At 33.8% G+C, this 21,938-nt stretch overlaps 1 protein-coding gene across 2 annotated transcripts in view; it reads left to right on the plus strand.

Moving 5' to 3' along the window:
* The window catches only part of EPHA3 (EPH receptor A3), a 353,983-nt gene that overhangs the window by 295,883 nt on the left and 36,162 nt on the right, over window positions 1-21,938 (plus strand). For both annotated transcript variants that reach the window (XM_002928416.4, XM_034657068.1), the window contains exons 11-13: window positions 543-728; window positions 12,106-12,167; window positions 13,868-14,077. In XM_002928416.4, coding sequence (XP_002928462.1) covers window positions 543-728; window positions 12,106-12,167; window positions 13,868-14,077 — 458 coding nt within the window. The remainder of the gene's footprint in view (window positions 1-542; window positions 729-12,105; window positions 12,168-13,867; window positions 14,078-21,938) is intronic.

Here is a 21,938-nt window from a genome sequence, read left to right on the forward strand (position 1 = left end):
AGCTCAGAGAACTTTACTAGTATGTCAGTCATGCAACGTGCCAATACTCCAATAAAATGAATTGATAGCAGATGCTTCTGTTCTCGTTTTCAGAGATTCTGAGTGTATTGCTGAATGGGTTCTCTGAGTAGTAACAGAATGGCTAGAAACATCTGAAATTTGATCCATTGCTCAACCCATAATATCTGTGTTGGTCTGTTGACTACCCTCAGGAAATGGTAGCTATGAAAACAAGGAATTAAAATCCTATTAGATATAGGTTTCGACTTTCCTCTTATTCCTTCATAGTCTATTATTCACAGTGGGGTACTTGAAAATGTATGAGGCTACACACAAGGTCCATTTTCCAGTAGGATGTGGATGCCCAGAGGTTTCTTAGGGAGTCTCTGATTATCATCTTCTGAAATAAGTTGAAGGCCTACAGTGTACATCTTGCTGGTCAAAGGTGTAAATGCTTTGAATGGGATTATTGAGAGGAAAGAGTTGCTCTCTACTGGTACCTTTATAGTTTCTTACCTTTTCTTGTTCTGTTCTTCTAACAGGCGAATTTGGAGAAGTGTGCAGTGGTCGCTTAAAACTTCCTTCAAAAAAAGAGATTTCAGTGGCCATCAAAACCCTGAAAGTGGGCTACACAGAAAAGCAGAGGAGAGACTTCCTAGGAGAAGCAAGCATTATGGGACAATTTGACCACCCCAACATCATCCGACTGGAGGGAGTTGTTACTAAAAGTAAGTCAAGTCAAAAGACAGACTTTTGCCTGTGTTGAGCAGAGGTTATTTAAACCCAAACTCAACCGGTACAGAATTTTGATTTTTTTTCATAGCTGTCTGTCAGTCCTAACAGAAAGACTGGTTTGGGGTTAACATGTCTTCTTTTGACAAAAGAGCAAAGATATTTAAGTGCAATTCTAGATCTTTAAAAATTGGGAAAAAATTAGGAGCTAAAAAAATTGGACTGTATTAAGACACGCTGATGAAAAGATAGTTAAGAAGTGAATTGTGGAGAAGTCTCTGTTATGTAGAGTAGCGAGGAAAAGTAATGACTCAATTTTGACAGGAATTGCTGGGAACTCCCAGCAAGCTGCCTTTTCTTTTACTGTTCACCAGTTTCAGTTAAACTTCCAAATCTTTACCCCCCTGGCTTTAGGAAAATTATGGGAGTTTGGGGACTGCTTCTGAGCTGTAAAGATTGGGATCACATTAGACCCAAGGTCTTTTCCTGGTTCTCTGTGGATTTCAAATAATTTTAATCTAGAGTCCCAGATGGATTTTTGACTGGTCTGGGGAAACTCTGGCTCACAGCCCATGATAGAGATCTGAACTTATTTCCATGATAGTTTCTCCAGCCAGACTCAAAAGGAATCCCGTGAGGCAGATATGTGATTTTTGGCTCCAGTACCAATGAAAACCTCTTGAGAATGCTCTAGGATTTTTTTTTTTTCCCTCAAGATTTTGGAGCACAGGATGAAGAATAAGCTAAATTGGCAGCAAACTACTTAGAGTGAAAGACAACATATGGCAGGAAATTTGGCATCCTTCAGGGGATAATTCATTGGCATCGTATTTACGTATTGTATGGTTACCAACAGACATTACACATTATATTTTTTCACAATGGTATTTTTCTTTAACATTACGTGGAGCACTTTCCAAATGGCACTACTACCTATTCTCATCTTAGTGTGACTAAAAAGGCACTTCCTTTCTTACAAGAGCGTGGTATAATTGAAATGTACTTTGATTTCCTTTGGAGTTTTCTTATATAATAAATGGGATTAAGAACTGAGTAATGTAGAGCTAAACCATAAACTGTAAGCCCCTATTAAGTATGATAAGAGGCATTTTTCCCTTTGTACTCCTAAAAATTAGGCCACACTAGTAGTAACTCTGAAATATTTTCTGAGGAAGGACATTTTAAACTATTTTTAAAATTAATAAAAAAAACACTGTTAGTAGTAGTAAGGATTGAGAAAACGTTCAAATCCTTTGTTCCTCCAGGGCAAGACCATACTACTTAATGCCTGTAGAATTATAGAATTATGTCTAACTGGAGTTTTAATAATCAATTAGCCATTTATTCTCCTTTATATCATCCTTGCCAAGTGGTTGTCCTTCAGATCTTGACCCTGCCCCCGGGGCTTGGGGAGGAAACTCATTTGTACTTTTGGTCATTTTTCTTTTAACTCAATTTTCATAAGGTTTTTTTTTTCCATAAGATTTTCTTTATGAGTTGACTATTGTGTGCCAGACATTGTACTGTGGATGTCATTTCATTATTACCACTACCCTGTGAATTAGATATGATAATTCCATTTGCATTTGAACAAACAATAGCTATAAAGAGCAAGTAGCTTGTCTAGCTAGAAAGTGCTGGAGATAGCATTGGAAACTTGGTCTGTTGGTTTCACCTCTTGTCCGCAACAATGGACAAAAATGAGTTTCTAATTTTCATTTTGTATTCCACTTATTCTTTTATATCTTGATTTTTGTTAATTTCCCTAATAATTTGATCATAGCAAGGGATCCCTCAAGCTTCAAAAATTTTCTGGAAAGAATTAATTAACCCTTAATACCTAAAACAAAATGTGAATTCTCCTAAAGGGGAAGAATCCATGTTATTTTTAAGCAGTGATGAAAATGGAAACTGAATCATACTAGGTTTTTAATTTACCCATGTTAAGGAATAAAAAAAAAAAACGATTGATTGCTTGAATAGAAAAAAGAGCAATATCTCCTACCAATAGATCTTTCTTTGGTGTTAGTTCATTAAACTGAATGTGTGCTTCAAGGAAGTGTGATTGTGTATCAGTCAGGGAGCGATGGAGAACATCACTACATTTTAGCATGGGCAGAATTATCACCGAACTCCTCTAACACCTACACCTAATAAAAAATGAGATAAAAGTGACTATCAAAATATGTTATTAGACTTAAATTTGTTTATTGATAGGCTCTTATATTTTATCAAATGTAGATTGATTTTTTAGTTTCCAGTGTTAATGAATTATTGAAAATGACCTGTTATATTTTGCTTCTTGATACCTATAAATTCATTCACTAAATGATGAACAACATTAAACCATAATTATTATGGCAGGTTTTCTTTAAATATAAAAATGAAATAATAAAATATGAATTATGGTCATCTGGCAAAGAAATCCATAAAACAATACCCAAGACCAACCTGCAGAAAAAGAATGCATTACGGAAAAAAAGACTTTAAAATCATAGGTATTATACATTAAATGCCTTATTCAAGTCTGATTTTGTTAACATTCTAATGTGGATTACAACTGCCTTATTCTTAGGGTGAAAGTTCTAAATTTGAGAAATCTCCCTGGTCAAATAATCATGTAAGAAGTTGCCAAATCTGACTATATGGATCCCAGTCATCTCATATAGTGCAAACATAATAGAGTAGCAGACCCAGATTAGACTTTGAACTCCTTTAGTAGTATATTTAAAAGCTCTAAGTCTGGTACCCTATAACATCTGAGAGGAAATAGAAATGCCTTAAAATGAAGTTAATATGTTGCATTTAACATATAAATAGGGCAATTTTGTCACCAAACATTATTCATCCACTCCTATTATTTTCTGTTTCCTGAGAATATATGACTGCTAAAACAATCTAATTGCAAAGTTCAGAAACACACACACACCAAAAGTGATGCAGAACTTATAATTCAATAAACAAAACTGTGTTTAAAGAAGAAAACCAATTATATCAGTGTCTGGATTAAGAATTAGAAGGTCAGAGTTCGGGGCACCTGGGTGGCACAGCGGTTAAGCGTCTGCCTTCGGCTCAGGGCGTGATCCCGGCGTTATGGGATCGAGCCCCACATCAGGCTCTTCTGCTATGAGCCTGCTTCTTCCTCTCCCACTCCCCCTGCTTGTGTTCCCTCTCTCACTGGCTGTCTCTATCTCTGTTGAATAAATAAATAAAATTTTTTTAAAAAAAAAAAAAAGAAGGTCAGAGTTCAAGTTTTAACTCAACCCAACTGGAAGTGAGACCTTTGGCAAATCAAACCACTCACAGAGACTCAGTTTCTTTACTTGTAATTCAGAATAGCAATTCTACTTCACTATTTCCAGATACTTTAAAGATCAAATAAGATTATATAGGAATACATTGTTAAGTGGAGTAGACTATGAAAATCTGAATTACCACTTCCGGTAAGTTTGAGAATGTATCAGTTAATCTTGGCTGTATAGAAAAAACATTCGTGTGGGACGCCTGGGTGGCGCAGTCGTTAAGCGTCTGTCTTTGGCTCAGGGCATGATCCTGGAGTCCTGGGATCGAGCCCCACATCAGGCTCCTCCTCTGAGGGCCTGCCTTCTTCCTCTCCCGCTCCCCCTGCCTGTGTTCCCTCTCTCACTGGCTGTCTCTCTCTGTCAAATAAATAAATAAAATCTTAAAAAAAAAAAAAGAAAAGAAAAAACATTCATGAAAGCTATTCTTTTTTTTTTGCTCAATAATAATTCTTTTTAATATTGCTATTAATTATATGCTTGAAACACTACATCTGTTATAAGGTATCAATTGCAAGTCATTTACAGAAAGCCCTTTATTCAATCATTATATTTCCATTTATTTGAATTGAACCATAAACAATTTTAATGATGCGTTTTGAGCTTGATGGTCTTAAATAAGAGAAGGTGAGAGAGTCTCTGATCTTCAAAGTAGCAGAAAGCTGGGGGCACAGGCTCTGCTCAGAACTGGTACTAACATGTGTTATCAATTGTAGTTGAAGTTCAAAAAGATGGAACTTGTTTTTGGCCAATGTTTGATATTTCTGCCATCACACCATTAGTCAAATGATGTTCATACTCCAAGAAGATCCCTATTGGCTACTTTTTACCTAGTGAGATAGAAGGAATTCTATTAGATAAGATTGATGTGGTTTTGTTGGTATTTGGGAAGGGATTATTTTCTGAAAATTAAAAAAATAGTAATATAGTATAACTGTAACTTTGCATCATTAAGGAATACAGTGAACAGATCATTAGGACAATTTCTCATGATTAAAACATTTCTATACTGGTGTGAGCATTCACTTTACAGCAAAGGCTTAGTCATTTATTTGCACCTTTCTATCTCCTGTACATATGATAAAAAATATTGCTGAAATAAAATGTCATTCTATGGTGAAATTGCCACATTTTTGCTATGTCCTGTTTATTTCTTTCTGAAAGTTTTCTTCTGCGCTTGTCTCGAGGGTCCTAACTCCCTGTAATATTCAAAATAGACAATATATATGTTATATTTATTTTATTAATAATTTATAGAAATGGTTTGCTAGAATAAACCCTGGTGATGCAAATTCTCATGCATTCATGACTAATTTGAGAAGGAGTTGAGAACATCTCTATCCAAGTGTCTACAGCAATAAAATTAGGAAAATCTTTCAAATATATTGGAGAAAAAAATAAGACAGGGAATGCTATTTTTACACATTAAAGAATTTTCCTTATTTCTTCAATGTTGTCCATTTATATTTTTTGTTTGAATTTGAATGACAAGAAATGTGTTGTGTATTTTCCCCATTTAGGTAGGATGGGTTTATGATATTTTTGAAAGGTTAAATGCAACTTAACATTTGTTAGAGCATGACTTACAAGTGCCCAAAGACTAATTTTAAAGAGTGTCAGTTTAAATATACAATAACTCTCTTGAAAGAAAAACTATAATTATACACTTGCTTAATAACTGTCTGTGTAATTCTGACCATACACAAATTCTTGCAGAAAGTGAGAAAAAGAAACATCCCTAATTCATGAGGCTAAGGATACCTTGATACCAAATCATACAAGAATATTTTCAGAGGGGAGAATAACTGTAATGCATGAATAAAAATTCAATAACACTGGAATAATTATAAAGCCATAGCTAATAATTTTATCAAAAAAGATACTGTATAATGCTCAAGTTTAGTTTATTCGAAGAATGCAAATTTGGTTTACTACTTAAACATTCTAGAAATTCACCACATTGATAGAAGAGAAAACATCAATCTTGATAGGTATAGAAAATAAACATTTTAATTTAAAAATTTTAGCACATCCTACATAGAAAATATTTATGTCTGATAAATATAAGTAAAAACCACAAAACAAAACAAAACAAAAAACCTACAACATCATATTCAATAGTAAAACATGAAAAGCATTTATCTAAAGTAAAAATGAGAATCCTGCTATTATCAATTCATTATTATATATAAGGTCTTAATTTTTGCAATTAGACAAGAAAATGAATAAAAGGTAGAAAGCTTGAAAAGGAAGAAAAATGAAGCTGTCCTTGTAAAATCAAACTGAGCACATTCAGATTACTGTATTTATTGTTATTGCACTTATTATACAAATCAGCTTTGAATAGAATAAGGGTGAGTAGAAATATCATTCCTATCTTCCTTTTTAAGTATAATTCATATACAAAGATATATTAGTTTTAAGTGGATGGTATGTTATTGACTATATAGCCTATCTGTACCTTTCATCTGTTCCTGTCTTAAAAAGTATTAAATTTTGTTTCAAATTAAGCACAAATACATTTAAAAAATGTAAGTCAGCTGAATGTAAAGCATTCAGTGTACTAAGATTGATGGAGTATGGTTGGTTAGGAAGACTTGGAGAATGTGTTTCTTAGCCTGATTTTGAAGAGAGAGATTATCTTTAGCCACCCTGAAATGATAGACTTATGATCAATTTTAACTGGCACTCTGCTAGTTTTAGAACTACATACAACATGGAGTTGGCACCTGCCCTCATTAATTCATAGACCAGTGGGTGTAATAGGGGTCATTTTTTTAAAAGATTTTATTTATTTGAGAGAGAGAGAGAGAGAGCGCGCTGGCAGAGGGGCAGAGGAGTAAGGAGAGGGACAAGCAGACTCCATACTGGGCATGGAGCCCTACATGGTTCTATCTCACAACTCTGAGATCATGACCTGAGCCAAAATCAGGAGTCCGATGCTAAACCAACTGAGCTGCCTAGCAGGGGTCATTCTTAAAATGAATAATGTCTTGATTAAAATGGAATTTGGAAAAGATTGTCCTGTATTTTTATATGATTTAATGGCAAACCACAGAAAAATACTCTGATTTAGCTCATCAGAATATTCCTATTGGTCAGTTAGGTATAGTACATGAAAATCTAAAACCAAAACATTTTCTTCCCAAAGATGATTCTATTTTATTTTTCCTGGGAATAATGAAGCATATTTGTCAGAGTTTTTTTTCAATTTTCCTCCTGCTGTGTATGCTTTTTTGCTTCCACCCTGATTCTGATTACATGATATTAATAATGAGTGCTTGCTGCTAGGGTTAAAGATTTTGATCTTACAAACCACACTCGTGTATTACAGTGTGTTTTAAATCCTTTGAAAATGAGACATAGAGTATGTGAGGTACAATTACTGTTAATAGGAATTAATAGCATTTCTTTTGAAAATGAATTAAATTTCAATAAATTTTTAAAGATTTATTTATCTATTTGAGAGAAAGAGAGAGCACAGACACGAGTGGGGGGAGGGGCTGAAGGAGAGAGTGAGAATCCCAAGCAGGCTCCACGCTGAGTCTGGAGACCAACATGGGGCTCAGTCCCAGGGCCCTGAGATCATTACTTGAGCTGAAATTAAGTCAGTCAGTAAACCAACTGAGCCACCCAGGTGCCCCTCAATAGTTTTTTAAATCTTTTTAAAAGTAATCTCTATATCCAATGTGGGGCTCGAACTTACAACCCCAAGATCAAGAGTTGTATACTCTACTGACTAAGCCAGCCAGGCACCCCAATAATTTTTAATATTTTAATCATGGATAACTACTTTTTATATTTGAATGAAAATATTTCAATCTAAAGCCAACATTTATTTGTTGATTGCAAGAAAAATCTCTATGTATGGCTATATATTTATTACATTTTCCTGCCCTTCTTTTTATAGAAAACGTGATTAGGAAGGCCGTGGTGGAATACATAATGTTGAACCTGGAATTCTTATATATTCTGAATCACATTTCTGGTGTAATCAAATAGTGGTTCAATGATTAATAATATATCTGAACCACTGAGGATTGCTGGGGAAATGAACTGATTGTAACAGACTGATTCACTTCCCTTAACCCTTTTAGTTATGAAAGATCATAATTTTATTTATACTCATGAATCAACTTAGGAACAAAAGCAAAATCCCCCCTGCACATTTTGTTTGGCTCATTTTTGATGGTGTTTCATTTCAGCCAGTCATTCAACAACAATTTTATTGAGTTTTGTATGGATACTCAGATGTATTTTAGGATTTCTTAGGGCAGCAAATGATATAGGCTCTTGAAAAAGCTGAGAATGTTACTTCATCCAAATACATATGAGAGAACATGCAACCTTGATAGAAACACATTGCATCCATGTGCAGATGAACTGATATTTTATAAATAATTTCCAGCTATATTTAATACTTGTTGGAACTAGTTCTTACCACTATGCAGAGTTTCTTTTCCTTTAACCCTGTTTATTATAATCAAAAGCACAAGGGAAACTAAGATAGAATAGAAACTTAGACACTAAAAAAATAAAACTTAGAAATCAAGGCTTTCCAAGGTAGAATATCTGTGATCCTGTTTATTCCTTGTCTGTACATTTGGGTTTGCTGAATCTTTGAACTTAATATAAAGCATATTTTCAGACTTGCCCATCTTAAATTTTGTGTTTACAAATACCTAAATTTTAGAGCTAAATGCAGCCTGATCTGATTTCTGAATGGTCATGGGGCTTTGGCTTAATTGACTGGTTTGATTTTTCAGCTACTTTTATTTCCCTTGCCAAACATTCCACTAGACATGCTAACAAGAAACGAAATGGTCATAAGGCTGGGAGCCAGAAGGAAATGCGTGATAAGCAAAGGTTTGGGTAGTACAAAAACATGGTAACTGGCCACTGTAATTGAGAGTTGGCTGTATGAGGCAAAATATCTGTGACTACACTTAATGTATGTATTGGATTTTGCTAGCATGTTATTCTTCATAGAATGGTATTAAGGCAAGGACATGGAAAATTACAGTGATTTATAGAAAGCATGCATATGAAGGATTTCATTCATTCATTCATTCATTCATTCTTTTGTTCACTCATCCATTGTTTTAATTTCAGATCAGTCTCTGGGATCAGTTTTTAGGCTTTGGATTGATGAGTTCAGGAGAGATAGAGGTTTTCAAGAAAATGTTGAATCTTCCCTTTCTTCCCGAATATTGTTAAGTCAAAGCTTAATTAGAATTTTGAAGAACCAAGTTCTAGAGGCTTAAGCTTTTGGCTAAATGACTTTTCAGACATTACCCGATTAACTAGATATATATGACGTGTTACCCAAAATACATAACTAAATCAGTACCTTAATGGAAAATAGATTGGTATATCAATTGATTATTACATATATAAAAATTATCTGAAAATTATAGAATTTAAATAATTTTTCTTATCTCTTTTTTTAATGATTTTTTTATTATATTATGTTAATCACCATACAGTACATCCCCGGATTCCGATGTAAAGTTTGATGCTTCAAGTTGCGTATAACACCCAGTGCACCATGCAATACGTGCCCTCCTTACTACCCATCACCAGTCTATCCCATTCCCCCACCCCCTCCCCTCTGAAGTCTTCAGTTTGTTTCTCATAGTCCATAGTCTCTCATGTTTCATTCCCCCTTCTGATTACCCCCCTTTTCTTTATCCCTTTCTTCCCCTACCGATCATCCTAGTTCTTATGTTCCATAGATGAGAGAAATCATATGATAATTGTCTTTCTCTGCTTGACTTATTTCACTTAGCATTATCTCCTCCAGTGCCGTCCATGTTGCAGCAAATGTTGAGAATTCGTTCTTTCTGATAGCTGAGTAATATTCCATTGTATATATGGACCATAGCTTCTTAATCCAGTCATCTGTTGAAGGGCATCTCGGCTCCTTCCACGATTTAGCTATTGTGGACAATGCTGCTATGAACATAATAAATACGATCTATAGATTGGGACACATCCAAATACTAAATATACCAAGTATAACCTTCGTACTACTAAGCCATATAATTCATAACTAGTGTGAAATAGGAGTTTTTACCTATGAAAGGAAAAAGCAAGCAAAGAAAGCTTTTTTTTTTAAAGATTTTATTTATTTGTTTGAGAGAAAGAGAGTACAGAAGCTGGAGGGCAGGGGGCAAAGGGAGAGGGAGAAGCAGACTCCCTGTTCAGCAGGGAGATCTACATGGGGCTCGATCCCAGAACCCTGAGATCATCACCTGAGCAGGAGGCAGATGCTTACCCCACTGAGCCACTCAGGCTCCCCAGAAAAGTATTTTCTATCATCAGAATGGCAAACTAACCTTCATGATATAGAAGGAACATATGAGGAAAACTTAAATGTGCACTACGATAAGGGGTGCATTGATGTTTGTTAAAAAGTCATTTGCTTGAGGTCTTTCAGTAGTGCTCAGTCAAGATTAGATTCAGGTCCTCCAGACATGGGATTTTCCTTCTTTTTGTAACATGATGGAATTATATTTAAAACAATATGGCAGCAAAAATAAAGGAAGAGAGTTAATAGTGTAATAATAGTAGGTTTTGAAATCAGAGACAGCGGTGTTGGGGATCTGTTGGAGAACTAGCTACTTGTGTGACCTCAGCAGATTTCTGAAATCCACAATGCTTCTGGTTGAGGACACCATAAAATGAGAATAATATATATTACTAAAGCACAAGGTGATGTGAAGATGAAGTGGTGTAATGTATGTATGTAATATATACATATATATGTAATGTTACATATTTCTAATTATGAAAAAAATTTGCTAGTGTTTTCTGTATATCAAAAATATTCACTTTCCATATTTATTTTTCTTTTTGAATTGTTCATTTTGCATTACTTATTTTCCAAGTTGTTATCATAATGTATATAGAGTTATATTTTCACTTTTGCTCACATGACTTTAAACGTAACAATGATCTAAAATGAAACAGATTTCAGAGTTGTCATTTTAATTCAGAATAATCCATGCAATTGACATCCAACAATTGCCTGAATCATTATATATTTGAACATTTATTCTATTTGTGAATCTGTATATCAGTATACTTAGCACTCTTGTATCTAATGCTTTTTCTTATTTTAAATGTTTCCCTCAGTATAAATTTCCGAAGTAACAGCATAGTGGATTCAGGTTGCTGCTTTTGGTTTTATTATTTATTAGCTGTAGGACATTGAGTAAGTTAATTACCCTCTACATATCTCAGTTTTCTCATGTGTAAAATGGGAATGATAATGATTAATAAGTTATCATACATAGGTATCATATATATATATAGGTATCATATATAGGTATCATATATATCATATATATGATATCACGTATCATATATATATCTTGCACATAATAAGTGCTATATAAATGAAGTTAAATGCTCATTAAAGGATTTAATGGTATTTAAGACCACATATTTCTAAAATGGTTATTATAAGTTACTGCCAACAGCTATTTTAATTTTATTTTCCTTTTAAACATGGATTTTATATTTTTAATGTGTTAGTTGAATAGTTAGTTAGATTTTTAAGGTTTATAATTATTTGCCTTAATTGTTTTATGCAATTCACATATAGGATCCATGAAGATGGGGACTTTGATTTTCTTGCTCTAACCAGCATAAAAGGGAACACCTAGTACATAGCTCTATAAATACCCATAGAAAGTATAAATGATTGTGGAAATCCTGGCTCTATCTTGGGCTGGAAGGCAGAAATATTTGATTTTGTCGATCAGCTAAGATGAAATTAAAGGGGAGAAAGGGGGCATATTTTTTGTTCACAGAAAGCCATGCCAAATAAGCTAATTTAGATACCATAGGTTATAGGCCCTGGTTCTGAAAACCAATCTTCTTCAATTTTTTTTGGCTTTATATTTCACTGAATTTTTTTTTGCAATTTTGCAAAATTGGGAAAATAGGGAAATCTTTTACATTTTTTAATTCATCAGGTGTATCAAAGTATATTATATGTATTCATCATGTGATATTTGTTGAACTCTGTTGATAATTAGGTTTAATTTATTATTTACCATATATCCAGGTAAACCCGTTATGATTGTCACAGAATACATGGAGAATGGTTCCTTGGACAGTTTCTTACGTGTAAGTAGAAGATTTATATATATTCATATATCTCTTATCTCTTGCTATCTATATCTCTTATCCCTCTGTATATCTATAGACGTATATGCATAAAAATGGAATGAATTGCTGAAAATGTTAGAGGCAACCTCTAATATTTTTTGCCAGCAATTAGATAACAAAATTTAAAGTAAAACTGAAATCTGGGGGGACTAAATAGTAAGAGGAAGACTAAAATTGCATCTTAATCTTGCAGCATCCAAAATTAATGGTTTGTATTTTTAAAACAAATTTGTGCAATCTTCCTCAGCCTCTTTGTGCTGCCAAGATTCACATTGGTTAGAATAAAAATTTAAAAAAGACTCTTAAAGTAAGATTTAAATAACATTGGTGTAAGACGAATATTTTCTTTTCTTCATTTAAAGTAACCTCAGACTGCTGTTAGATAGAAGATTATCTCTCAAAAAGAAATGCTGTCTCAGAAAATAAGCAAGTGTTATAATTCCAAAGTATTTTCTATTCATAGATATCATTTTGGTGATATATATGCATCCATATGTATTTTTAATTTTGTAAACTTAGAAATTTTATTTTTTAAATTATTTCAGCAAATATTTGTTCAAAGAAATGCAAAAGTTTTATGGAGAACAAGACATTGCCAATCACCAGCCACTGCAAGGGATAAAAAAGACATATATTCTGTCTTCAATATGCTTTCAGCACTATAAAATAAAGATAGATAGATGATAGATAGATGATAGATAGATAGATAGATAGATAGATAGATAGATAGATAGATAGATAAATAGATAGATAGATGATAGTAAGCATGGGATAATTCATTATCATGGAGGAAAATTTTAAATATCCTATAAATGAGAAATTATTTATTTTAATATTCATGAGGCAAATACAAATTTTATCAGCAATTATTTTCCCAAGCATTTTAAACACAAGTATTTTTCAAATCAGGTAATTAAAATCATTATAATAAATACTCTTTTAAATCGTTACGGTACAGATATAACTAAACATGAAATTTTATATCTATCTGTACATGCATTTATGCACATATGTACATATGTATGTATGTGTGTATTTATTTAACTGTTTATCATATAAATCATTTATTTTTATTTTAATCCAAGTAAATGGAAGCTTTTCTAAATACAGAACTCTGGCTTTGTGTTTTATTGTTTTCCATTTTATGACCTGTAACTCAAGATTGAGCAGAAAAACAAATATTCAGTAAATATTTTTGACTAATTCTGAACTATTTATTTATAATGATATTTAAACATTTATCATCCACCTTCATTGAAGCAATTAATAAAACATATGGAAAACCAGAGGGAAGAATGGACATTCAATCAAATAAATATGTAAAACTAAAATAGCCAAAGGATTCATTTCATTTTGTTATTGAACTGAAAATTTTTGAGGGGTTTGTATGTCACAAAAAGACCAGGAAAGGTCTGGTTTTGAACCTGAAGTCAAAGAATATTAGGGTACTTCTCGTAATCAGTATTTAGTAATGCAGCTACTGTGCTATTTTGTTTTAGCCTTGTATCTATTTATTCATGTATCTTGTTAGGCTGGAGGGCTAAGAACTAAGATGTATGTAGTCAGTCTTTTTACAGTTCAGTATGTGAAATTTTAGCCAAGATATATCTCTAAAAGAAAGCAACACATCTTAATTGTGTATTTGAAATACTTCTCAGAAACACGATGCCCAGTTTACGGTCATCCAGCTAGTGGGGATGCTTCGAGGGATAGCATCTGGCATGAAGTACCTCTCAGATATGGGTTATGTTCACCGGGACCTTGCTGCTCGTAACATTTTGATCAACAGTAATTTGGTGTGTAAGGTTTCTGATTTTGGACTTTCACGTGTTCTAGAGGATGATCCAGAAGCTGCTTATACAACAAGAGTGAGTCACTTTTTCTTTTTCTTTTTTTCCATTTTTATCTTTGTTTTCCACCCCTTGTTATGTTGACTTGCAAATAAATAGAAATCACGTCTCTCAGTGCTTTGTCAATTATATCTTCCCCTGAAGGAAATGTATCCTTTAATATTTAACTACTGTTACTTCTTCTGGGAAAATAAATGGTCACTGTTTATAAGGTGGGTGATTATGGTAATTCTGAAATGTCATACATCAGTTTAATGTTTCCACCACAAAGCAGCATGGTTCTCGCATGTCTGAAGTCTTGGGATTTTTATATTTACCCATTTTTACGTCATGGTTGAGCCACCTTTAGTAAACAGATTGGATAAATTCCCAGTACCTCCATCCAACCAGACATAATTTTAAAGCATTTTAAAATTCATGTTTACCTAAGCAACACATGCTCACACTATAAAAATTTCAAAACAAAGCAATAAAAAGGAGAAAAGTCATCCATAATCATGCCACCCACAGAGAACATTTGTAACTTTGTCAGTCGATTCTTCAAGATTGTTTCTGCATACCTATTATACACACCTATGCATCAATACATAATTAGAATAGGATTATTCATAATATCACTGTATAACCTGTTTTCTCTTAGCAATATACCTGTTGAATATATTTCATTGTCATTAAATAATCTTCAAGTTTTCATTTTTAGCAGTTTTATGTATTCTGTTATCTGGTTGTACCATTTTTTAAAATCAACCCCTAATTGTTGGACAAATTATTATTTTATCTAGCTTTTCTTTCTTTTTTATCATTTTATTCTATTCTTTTTTATTTTTTTTTCATTATGATAAGTGTACTCTTTAATCCTTATCTCACCCAGGTACCCTCTTGTAACCATCAGTTTGTTCTCTATAGTTAAGAGTCTAAGAGTCTGTTTCTTGATTTGTCTCTTTCTCTCTCTCTCTTTTTTTCTTTGCTTGTTTGTTTTGTTTCTTAAATTCCACATATGAGTGAGATCATATGGTATTTGTTTTTCTCTGACTTATTTCACTTAACATTGTGCTTTCTAATTCTACCCCTGTTGTTGCAAATGGCAAGATTTCATTCATTTTATGGCTGAAAAATATTCCTCTGTGTGTGTGTGTGTTTGTGTGGTGTACCACTTCTTCCTTATCCATTCATCTATCAGTGGACATTTGGGTTGCTTCCACAGTTTGACTATTGTAAATAATCTTACAATAAACATAGGGGTGCATGTATCACTTTGAATTAGTGTTTTGTGTTTTGGGGGTATATACCCAGTAGTATGATTACTGGATCATAGGGTAGTTCTATTTTTAATTTTTTGAGGAACCTCCATACTGTTTTCCACAGTGGCTGCACCAGTTTGCATTCCCACCAACAGTGAACAAGGGTTCCTTCTTCCCAACATCCTTGCCAACACTTCTTGTTTCTTGTGTTGTTTGTTTTAGCCTTCCTGACAGGTGTGAGGTGGTATCTCATTGTAGTTTTGATTTGCATTTCGCTAATGATGAGTGATGTTGAGCATCTTTTCATGTGTCTGTTGGCCTTCTGTATGTCTTCTTTGAGGAAATGTCTGTTCATGCCTTCTGCCCATTTTTAATTGGATTTTTTTTTGTCTTAAGTTGCATTAGTTCTTTATATATTTTGAACACTATCCCCTTATGGGATATGTCATTTGCAAATATCTTCTATTCAGTAGGTTGCCTTTTAGTTTTGTTAATTGTTTTCTTCGTTGTGCAGAAACTTTTTGTTTTGATGTAATCCCAACAGTTCATTTTTGCTTTTCTTTCTCATCTCAGGAGACATATCTAGAAAAATGTTGCTAAGGCTGATGACAGAGAGATTACTGCCTATGCTCCCTTAAAGGATTTTTATGATTCCAGGTCTTACATATAGATCTTTAAACCATTTTGAGTTTATTTTTGTGTATGATGAAAGAATGTTTTTTGGTTTCATTCTTTTGTATATGGCTGTCCAGTTTTCCCAACACCATTTGTAGAAGAGGCGATCAGTTTCCTATTTATATTCATTTCTCCTTTGTCAAAATATGATTGCAGGTTTATTTTGGGGTTTTCTGTTCTGTTCCATTGATCTATATATCTATTTTTATACCAGTACCATTACCATTTAATTACCACTGCTTTGTAATATAACTCGACATCTGGCATTGTGATACCTCTATTTTTTTTTTTCAAGATTGTCTGGACTATTTGGGGTCTTTTGTGGTTCCATACAAATTTTAGGATTGTTTGTTCTAGTTCTGTGAAAAACGCTGTTGGTATTTTGATAGGGATTGCATTAAATGTGTAGATTGCTTTGAGTAGTATGGACATTTTAACAATATTTGTTCTTTCAATCCATGAGCATGGAATGTCTTTCATTTCTTTACGTTGTCTTGAATTTCTTTCATCAGTGCCTTATAGTTTTCAGAGCACAGGTCTTCCACCTCTCTGGCTGTTTATTCCTAGATATTTTATTGGTTTAGGTGCAATTGTAAATTGTATTGTTTTCTTAATTTCTCTTTCTGCTGTTTCATTACTGGTATGTAGAAATGCAACAGATTTCTGTACATTCATTTTGCATCCTGTGACCTTACTGAATTCATTTATCAGTTCTAGTAGATTTTTGGTGAAGTCTTTCAGGTTATCTATATATAGTCCCATGCCATCTGCAAATAGTGAGAGTTTACTTCTTCTTTATTTGGATGCCTTTTATTTCTTTATGTTGTATAATTGCTTCTGATAATATGTTCAATTAAAGTGGTGAATGTAGACATTCTTGTCTAGTAGTACCTGACCTTAGGAGAAAAGCTCTCAGTTTTTCACCACTAAGTACGCTGTTGGCTGTGGGTTTTTCATATTAGACCTTTGTTATGTTGTTGTATGTTCTCTCTAAATCTATTTTGCAGAGGGTTTTTATCATGAATGGATGTTGTACTTCATCAAATGCTAGCTTTTCAATATTTTATACAAATGAATAATGATACATCTGCATTCATAATTGTATGAGTCTGATAATTTCCTTATGATATAACCCTAAAAGTGGATTTTCTGAGTCAAAAGTGGATTTTCTGTGCCTATTTTAAAAGCACACTTACCTACATACTGATAAAAATAGATGCTTTTTTTGTATTTATTAGTTTTGAGAAATTGTATCTAATTGTTTTAATTTGTATTAATTTGATTCAAAGTGCATTTGATTATTTCTTCATATATTTATTGGAAGATTCCTTTGAAAAGACATTTCTTTATAGAATTCTTTTTTCGGGGCGCCTGGGTGGCACAGCGGTTAAGCGTCTGCCTTCGGCTCAGGGCGTGATCCCGGCGTTATGGGATCGAGCCCCACGTCAGGCTCTTCTGCTATGAGCCTGCTTCTTCCTCTCCCACTCCCCCCGCTTGTGTTCCCTCTCTCGCTGGCTGTCTCTATCTCTGTCGAATAAATAAATAAAATCTTTAAAAAAAAAAAAAGAATTCTTTTTTCATGGCAGACAATTTTAGAAAGTAAACATATAATGATCATTATTAATGATACTACCAAAGGTAACCAATTGTAATTACCAATTATGTATATAGTAACAAAATGGGATCATATTATATGTATTGATATATAAAATGATATCCACTTATCAATCCAGTATTTTCTTCTTATGCAAACTCAATGTAGTTTTGTAATCTATTTTAATTTAAAATATAAAATGTAGCATTTTCTAAATGATAAATTTTAACAATATCATTAAGCAATGTATCGTACTCCACTTTATTCCTATACATTACTTATTTATCCAATGCACTATTAATTAGGCAAATTCCAAAGTTTTGATTCCTAACATTACTTTGATACAATCCTGATAAATGGTTAAGGTCTGGCCATGATTATTTCCTCAGGATAAATTTCTGGAATTAAAATTGTTGAGTCAAAATGTGTGCAGTTATGTGCATGATTTTTGTATATGAATTGCCCAATTTTTTTGTATATAGTTTGTTACAGAATTTACTTCTAGTGGCAATGTATAAAGGAGGCTGTTCCCCCATACACCAGCCAAGAGAATGGGCAGTTTTTAAATGTCAACTTCTGTTGTTTTCTTCATGTTTCTAAAAGGTTATTACTGGAGCACCTGGGTGGCTCAGTTGATTAAGTGTCTGCCTTCAGCTTAGGTCATGATCCCAGGGTCCTGCGATTGGAGCCCTGCATCAGGCTCCCTGCTCAGTAGGGAGCATTCTCCCTCTCCCTCTGCTGCTCTCCCTGCTTGTGCTTGCTCTCTCTCCCTCTCTCTCTCTTCTATGTCAAATAAATACAATCTTTCAAAAAAATAAGTAAAAGGTTACTATTAATATAAAAAAACCCTCATTCTGTCCTAAAATCATCAACTTCAACAATTCTATTGTCAACGACCAAATGTGTCATGTGGCATCTATCTCACATTCTGAGAAAGAGCCCAATTTGCCAGACTGAGTTTAATCTACAAATAAAGCCACAGGGATAGAACCAGAAATTCAGAAGCACAGTGTCCCAGAGATATTCCTAGATGACTTGAGATAAAAGTTGGAACTCTCCTGATGCCTTTATATGTTTCATCTTGTTTGCGTTTCCCATTTCCAGCTAGACTCTATAGTGCATTCACTGTTCATGCATTTAAGTATTTTCTTAAAAGGTGTCCTGTGTAAAAATGTTGCTGTTCTTGGGAATACAGTTCACCAAGTTAAGAGCCAGAGAAATAAAATAAAATTTTATATCTAACAGCTAGTTGAATTAAATTTATAACAGTGACTATGACTATAAAGCTCTGAAAAGTTGAAGAAATTGCAAAACCTGGGTAAATATGTGGATAGTGCTTTTTAGTGTCCCTTTTGTTCCTTCTCTGATCTCCAGAAAAATTAGCCAACATTCTGCAGCAAAGCATCATTTTTCTGACTATAAATTATCACCCCAGGAGACAACATATACAACAGATGATAATATATTTATAGTATTGAGGAATGTTTTTTTATTCTGCTCATTGCTACTCTGCATTCTAAAGATATCCTTCATAACCTTCTGCTATTATATGAGCTTTTAACACACTGCACGGAAAGTATCGTTCTTGGCAGGCGTTGTCCTTGTTGTTACATCACTATATATATGTAAGAAATACTTCCAGTTTTAATAAAAAGTACTTGATTAAAAGGACTTTACTTGAATATTAGATTTCTGGTAATTTAGTCAGGTTCTGTGCCATATCCCATTTTTAAACTAAAGCATTTTTTTTTTCAGTATTAGTCTTGATTTCTAGGACTCTAAGGAATGATTTTTCTTGTAGGAACTTGGAAGATTCATCCAAATCTGGATCATCCGCTCTCTGGAGAATATATTGGGTTAACTTTCATAGGTTCATTTGTACTGATTGTTACTTTGTAAGGACCAAGGGGTCCTGAAGACCATTTCTTGACCATGGTAGGAAAAAAAAAAAAAAAGTTGTTGCTCTGTCAAAATTCCTCATTATCATTTGTGACATAAAAGTGCAACAGGCCTTCTGCATTTTTCATTCTCAGAAGATTCTTAAAAACTGCATCAGCCAATTGGCTCATTAACTGCCAATAAATAGCTGTTTAGAATTATTCAGTGTTCAGCCTTGTATTTTCTCAAAACTTCTCAAAATATCTGTGGGGGTCCTAACTTCCTTCTGAGAAGCTGTAATTTGCATCCGCATTTCTAGAATAATTTAGCAATCTTTAATTTAATCTCCTGTAATAATCCTTCTTTGGTACAACAATTTTATAATTTACCCTAAACTATGAGGTACGGTTTAAAGTAATAGGACTGCTATTTTGTTTTTTAAACAAACACACTGAAACAATTAAGTCAGTGTTGCCATACTAATTCTCAGGAATTAGTACTTATTATAGGAACACTGCTATTGTACAAAATATTTTGGGGAATCCTTTTTTGAAATTATCTTGAAAATTGGATTGTGAAGGATATCATCATTCAAAATTATTTAAGCATATAGTATTTTGGGAAGTATTCTGAGGTAGAAATCTCTGGTCTCAATAAGCTTCTAGTTAATAAATAAGAAAAGTAGTACATTGTTATATAATAAAGTCCAGGGTTTGTTTTTTTGTAAACCAAAGCCAGTATTTTTCAGCTTAGAAATCCACTTTCTTTATTTGATTAAGCATCTTATAAATTATGGGTACTTCAGAAAAACAAATTCACCATTTAAAAGAGTGTGCCACAGCATTCTTGTTGGATAACACATTTTGGTGAATCTGCTTTAAAAAACCAGTCACAGTCTGCCATGAGGGACTATGGACTCTGGGAAACAAACTGAGGGCTTCAGGGGGAGGGGGGTGGGGAATGGAATAGGCTGGTGATGGGTAGTAAGGAGGGCACATATTGCATGGTGCACTGGGTGTTATATGCAAATAATGAATCGTGGAACTTTACATCAAAAACTAGGGATGTACAGTATGGTGACTAACATAATATAATAAAAAAAATTATAAAATAAAATAAAAACAAATAAAAAGCACACAGGGGTGCCTGAGTGGCTCAGTCGTTAAGCGTCTGCCTTCGGCGCAGGGCGTGATCCCAGTGTTCTGGGATCGAGTCCCACATCAGGCTCCTCCGCTAGGAGCCTGCTTCTTCCTCTCCCACTCCCCTGCTTGTGTTCCCTCTCTCGCTGGCTGTCTCTCTGTCAAATAAATAAATAAAACCTTAAAAAAAAAAAAAGCCAGTCACATTACTTTAGTCACATTTAACACATATCACCTAGAGTCACTTGGATTCAAAAATTAGCATTCAGTGCCTTAATGCACTAAGCCGGTTCCCCGATTGCTCCTCGGAAAGTTCCTGCCTTTAGGTAGAGGGTAATTGCACTAAGGAATCATGAGAGGGGTTTGGTTCAATGCCACTGAATGAATATAGGATGTCTGCTGATCTCATGTTAAAAACATCTTTGTGATCGGCAGGCAAGGTAGGAGAGTGGAACAGAATTTATATCAACTGATTCTGTATGTTTGTTTTTTTTTTTTTTTAAACTGGAGGGAATGCCTGAAGAGTTGAGGAAACTCTGAACCTTGAAACTTGAAACAACTTACCAGACATTTTCCCATGTTGCTTTAATACCGTCTTAAGTGTATCACAGGTTTTCCTGCCTTATGTCCCAACAGGATTTCTTGAAACAAGAGGGTCAACTCAGATCATAATATACACTTTTGTATGTTTTCCCTTTTTTATAAGGGTATTGAGTAGGAAATCAGAACTTTTTCAGTACTCACCTATAGTTATTTCTTCTCATTTCTTACTACTGAGTTACTGAGTTATGTGGAAATTCCCAACATTGACATTTTCCATTATATGATGTGATTATGCCTCCTGTAACCTTTGTAAAATTCCACTATACACATGAGATTTGAGAGTAAGAAAGGTGCAGTATTTTAGCGTTATGAAAATCATTCAGTCTTGTGGACCCTCTGAAATGTTCTTGGGGGACACCCAGAAATGCATGGATGACACTTTGAGAACCACGGTTATAGGTACTATGTCAGGAAAACGTACCTTAAAAACTAAATGAATATTTTAGCTTTTATCAAGTGACATAAAGTCTTGACTTATAGTATTATATGATACAGCATGTTTTAAAGAAAGGCCTGGAATGCATAACAGCAGCTGCACACAAAAGGCTGCAAATCATCTTGAAAGGCTTTGGATTTTATTTGGGATGGAGCAGTTAGCTCTGCAAACTTAAACCATCAGAAACTTTGTTGTTGAGAAAAGACAAAAAATGAATTGCCTCTCTTTGGTTTCCCATCATACGAATTCAGAGCACAGTTATGACATGTTGCCTATTTTTTTTACACTGAATTACCAATTTATTTCATTTTAA

The sequence above is a fragment of the Ailuropoda melanoleuca genome, chromosome 1 (assembly GCF_002007445.2).
Source record: "Ailuropoda melanoleuca isolate Jingjing chromosome 1, ASM200744v2, whole genome shotgun sequence".
Lineage (NCBI taxonomy): Eukaryota > Metazoa > Chordata > Mammalia > Carnivora > Ursidae > Ailuropoda > Ailuropoda melanoleuca.